The following is a 4899-nucleotide window of genomic DNA, read 5'->3' as shown; positions in this document are numbered from 1 at the left end:
TGTCAAAAGCAGAAAGATGCATCCACTCCCAGAAAATATAACCCTGGTGAGGGGTACAGATAGGGAGATTGAAAAGAGAATATGACAAATGGAGACATCTCAAGTATTGATTTACTAATTAGCATTCCATGGTGCCCTGTTATCAGCTAATTTCCTAAATGGCCTGTTGAAGATTCAAACAGGATCACCAACAACAACAACTAAAAACCTATTAGTGAACACATCGACCCCTCTCTGCTACAAATCTCATAGAACAAGAACACATAAGCTTCTGATGTCAATTCAGAGTATTTTGCAGGCAGCAAGTAGCCCCAAGGCTGTATCATGAGTTCCATTACAGAACAAAATAACTTTGTTGCTTTCATCAAGACTGGTATAGTTATTGATGAAAATGGGACAATTTTAAAGCGTAGGCCTACACAACTGTTTATTTTGTTGTGCTGGAGGAACTGTAGTTTGCAGACAGCCCTGCATGCCCACTGTGCAGGTTATGGGTTTGAATCCACCGTGGTGCATCTAGCTTTGTCGAGCATCTATACGAACCATGTTTGGAGGAGGGAAGCCGGGATTACTGCATGCATGCATTACTGATACACCAGCAGCGACAACATATGTGTGTGGGGAGGAACTAATTGACAACAAAAAAAGAAGTCGTCCCCAGGTCAAAATGGGGGTTGGACTCCATTCTATCACAAGCTCCCATGTGCAATAAACATGGGTCGCGAAAAGCATTACCATACTCCACCAAACCCCAGAGGCTGTCCACACACAGCATAGGAATGATAAATAAGTTTAAGTTGGATACAGGACATTGTGTCATGGCACCAATCTCTCTGTGAGAAGTAAGGCAGACGTGTGATAGAAAGAATAGAAAGTTATCCTGTGCTCCCTTACCCAGATATTCCACGATGTCCTTTATGTCAGTTACCAGGTAATCAAAGCGGTAACTTTCAGTGGACTGGGGCACATCGGACTCCCCATAGCCGCGCATGTCGATGGCCACCACACGGAATTCACTCTTAAACTCGCGAAGCTGGTGGCGCCACGAGAACCTGAAGCACACACAAACAAAATACACTAGACTTATCCTACATTAAAAAATGCTGCCAATTTGTCTGTTGAAAAGCTTTTTAGTTTTGTTACATTGTATTGTAACAAAAGTGTGTATGTCATTAGTGTTATAGTCTATGTGTGAATCATGCAAGAATAATCTAGTTGACTCCAATCACCAAAACACAAGGGGCCCGATTTACTAAACTGTTTACACTCATATTTTGGGTGTAAAGGAATTGACCAAACTTCCCACGTTAGTAGTCTAGAATAAGGCATTCTAATGACAGCAAGCTTTGGTCCCATGCATGTAGGTCTGCATCCGAGCAGACTTGAGAAAGAGCGGCCCTCCGCAAAATTCACAGACAAAAGAATAATACTGAATCAAACTACTAATGTGGGAAGTTTGGAAAATTCCTATACACCCACAACATGGGTGTAAACAGCTTAGTGAATTGGGCCCAAGTACTTTATTTACCTCTGCTGAAAATTGGGTTAATACAAAACTACTACAATGTCAGAAGGGTATACAACTTACATTGAATCTGTTAAATCTCTTATGTATTCAAAGTAAACATAAACCAAAACAAACTTTTTAGACCAGACACTCTTTCCAACTGGATGAAGGTCACCTTTGTATAATAGAAGGTGTTTCAGATTCTAATCTGCCCACTTGTGATGTGAACTGGGATGACTCTCTAATTGAAGATCTTGTCAGCTGTAGAATCTTTCTCCTCAGAACTAAAACCCCCTCTTCCTTCTTTACCCAGCATATGAGAAGCGAGATGCAGATCCCTAACTGTGAATCTGATGACTCAGGATGAGAGCCCCACACTGACAACATCTTTGAATATAGATGAGTTTAAAAGCAAGCAAGGCTTGCCACGCACGCACGCACACACGCACGTCATTTGTCTGGAAAATAATTTTGTGTTTAAAATATCGTGAAAAATCGTATCGTGATACGTATCGTATCGTGAGTTGAGTGTATTGTTACACAATCGTTACGTGCCTAGTAAACATATAGATTTTAAGAATAACTCAAGTGATGGATTCATGTCTCTAGCACCATGGAGTTTTATCCCTGTGAAATACCATATGACCAGGGAAGCAGGAAAGAAACTCACTATTGTAAATTAATCTAGCTATGTCCTGTCTTCTGCAGCTCTGATAATATGCCTGAGATATGGATACGCTTACAGCACTCGACAGTCGACCACTTCCTTAATTGGCCCCATTCCAAGAGCGTTCCCACACCCACTCGAGGCTCGATAACAGTTCTTTCATTATACCGAGAGGAACTAGATCTTGAACGGTTTGGACCTTGTCCCCGCGGACACATTAAGTCTAGTCCAGGACTAAATGTTCTGTCAATGAAGTAATTCCCACTGGAATAAATTTGTTTCTGTGTCCCAGAAACCCTATATGACAGACATGTAATGATAATATTACAGGCCATATAGAGCAAACATCCTATTACAAATGAAGGGATTATTATGAAACAAAACTGAGATATAATAAAATAAAATAAAACAAAACATAAACAGTGCAATAGTGCGATTGCACCCCAGCCCTCCCATGAGACACGAGTATAGAGAAAAGATTGTGGCATTTTATCATGATCATTAGGGAGGACTAATTAGGCTATATGAAGATAGGTTGAAAAGTGGTGAAGTGGAGTAACACACACACACACACACACACACACACACACACACATACACACACCCCTACCAGAACTCTGGGAATCCATGTAAAAACAGCATCAGTGGCTTTCCTCTCTCTCCAGCAGCAACATAGTGGAACCTGAGGCCAGACTCCTGGATGGGAGGCACAGAGCCATTATACCAAAACCTACACCTGGAGTCCAATTTATAGGTACAGAGAGCATATATTATAAACAAAGTTATATGCCTATACTTTGAGTTAGGATTCGGAATCACCATCATTCCTCCAGTCCAAACCGACTCATAGAAAATAAATACTGGAATGTCACCGAAGAAAATGAAAGCCTGCTACCGAGGCTATATATGATAATAAATTAAGTTTATTTCACATGACGCTTATTCTAGTTTCATGAAGAGTTTCAGAACCAAAAATGCTTAAATGTATACCACCGACAACATTATCATATCAATGACTACCTGACTGTAATAAAGTAATGGATTGAATGAAGCTGCTCAGACAAAAAGTTTGCTTATAATGTTAATGGTGATTTAAGAATCAGCTTGTAAACAAGGTCGGATGTTCCTTCGCGCTCGAATGAAGTGCTTACTTTTCCTCATTTAATTACATTAATGTTGAACACATTCATACGTATTGGTTACTTTGGTGATGATTCTATAAAGCAGCATGATTGCTGACATTCTGCACGATCAAACGCCACCAGGAGCTGTCCTTTCAGCACCACCTGAGCGCCGGCCAGCAGAACAATGCGCACCAAATCAACGTTTTCACTCAGTCAAAACCACTCAAAATAAACAGATGCCTCGTAAATTTGCACACTAAGCAGGCCTATTTGTCTTTCACGACACGACATGGCAAGCAAGGTGTTTCGGCATTGCATTGCTTTATCCTACGCATGCGACTGCTCTCCCACACACAGCATAGGCTAAACACACACACAATGCATGGGCTGTTTCCTTGCACGAGACACCTTTCACTATGTCTTACCTTTATTCTAACATAACAGTGGGTTCCCAAGGACGTGTCATTTAGACAAGCCGGGGGGGTTTCACGAATCCCCCACTGGAAGGTTGTTGTCGGCCTTAAAATTATGTTCCACCAAAGTTTCAGCAGGGCTACGGCGGTGCAAACAGCACAATAACCGTATATCAATGACCAATACCCCCAAACTCTGATTTTTAGCGCAAGTCTGAACATTAATAACAGCAAGTTGTGGAGCACTCTCGCCATCTTTACATTGCCGCAGGAAATCAATCCGGGATCCCGTAAACCTATTGATTTATTTCCGTAAATTGCCCGTTTCTGTGGAAAATTTGCTCTGACAAGCCCGTTGTCTCGTTAACAGCGCATCTACGCACGACTGTCTGTAGGGAGGATCCCGGTGAGCGACTGAACGGAACGGTGGCAGCAGGAGCATCACGTCAGAATTCACGCTTGCGTTGTGACAGCGAAGGTTGTTCAGCTGAACAGGGTGTTGACGACCGTGGGAGGCAAATCCAAATACAAGACGAGACAGCCCGTAATAGGCCAGTTAACCAGTTTTAGATGATTCTGTAGCCTATAATCTAATCCCTCACGTGGTGCGACGACTGTATCAACACTGCACTGATTTAAAAAGCTTATGGCACACTTTATAATATCGCCTATACCAGACACGAATTTGTCTGCAACAAAATAAATATATTTAAGTATCCGTAGACTGTAGCTTATGGCAGTTATATTTAAAAAAAGAAAAGAAAAAAGGGCTGTTGTAATTTTATGCCGACTGATATAGCTGCTGATCTGTGAATAAATCAACAAAGCCGCATCCAACACATTTAAGCCAATAGAGGGTAGGCTAATAGGTCAGGTGGGCACCAAAACTATCTGTGCACTAGGGACAACTGGGCACCAAATTGACCAAAACCATCTGCGCACTAGGCACCTTGACGAGTGGGCACTTACAGTATGGAGTTGAGATAACTGGGCAGCAAAAACCATCTTGGCACTGTAGGGACATGCACCCGGGCCGGTGTGGGCGAATACCATGGGCACCTGGCGGACATGTGGGTCCCTGGACGAGTGGGCACCAATAGGATTCGTGTCCACAAATGATGTTGAGTGGTGCCAGCCACTCCATGTGTGTTCCTGGCTGCATGGGTCCGAGCACGAAAATAGCGTTTG

General features: G+C 42.4%; 1 protein-coding gene across 1 annotated transcript in view; it reads right to left on the bottom strand.

Moving 5' to 3' along the window:
• ephx4 (epoxide hydrolase 4) overlaps positions 1–3966 on the bottom strand; it is a gene marked incomplete at its 5' end in the record, with an annotated part of 9946 nt that extends 5980 nt beyond the window's left edge. The window contains 3 exons of the mRNA XM_080770189.1: positions 895–1052; positions 2785–2870; positions 3724–3966. Coding sequence (XP_080626315.1) covers positions 895–1052; positions 2785–2870; positions 3724–3966 — 487 coding nt within the window. The remainder of the gene's footprint in view (positions 1–894; positions 1053–2784; positions 2871–3723) is intronic.
• Between the last annotated feature and the right edge of the window lie 933 nt (positions 3967–4899).

This window comes from Protomyctophum bolini, assembly GCF_963924005.1.
Source record: "Protomyctophum bolini genome assembly, chromosome: 8".
NCBI lineage: Eukaryota > Metazoa > Chordata > Actinopteri > Myctophiformes > Myctophidae > Protomyctophum > Protomyctophum bolini.
This window is presented reverse-complemented; position numbering and strand designations above follow the sequence as displayed.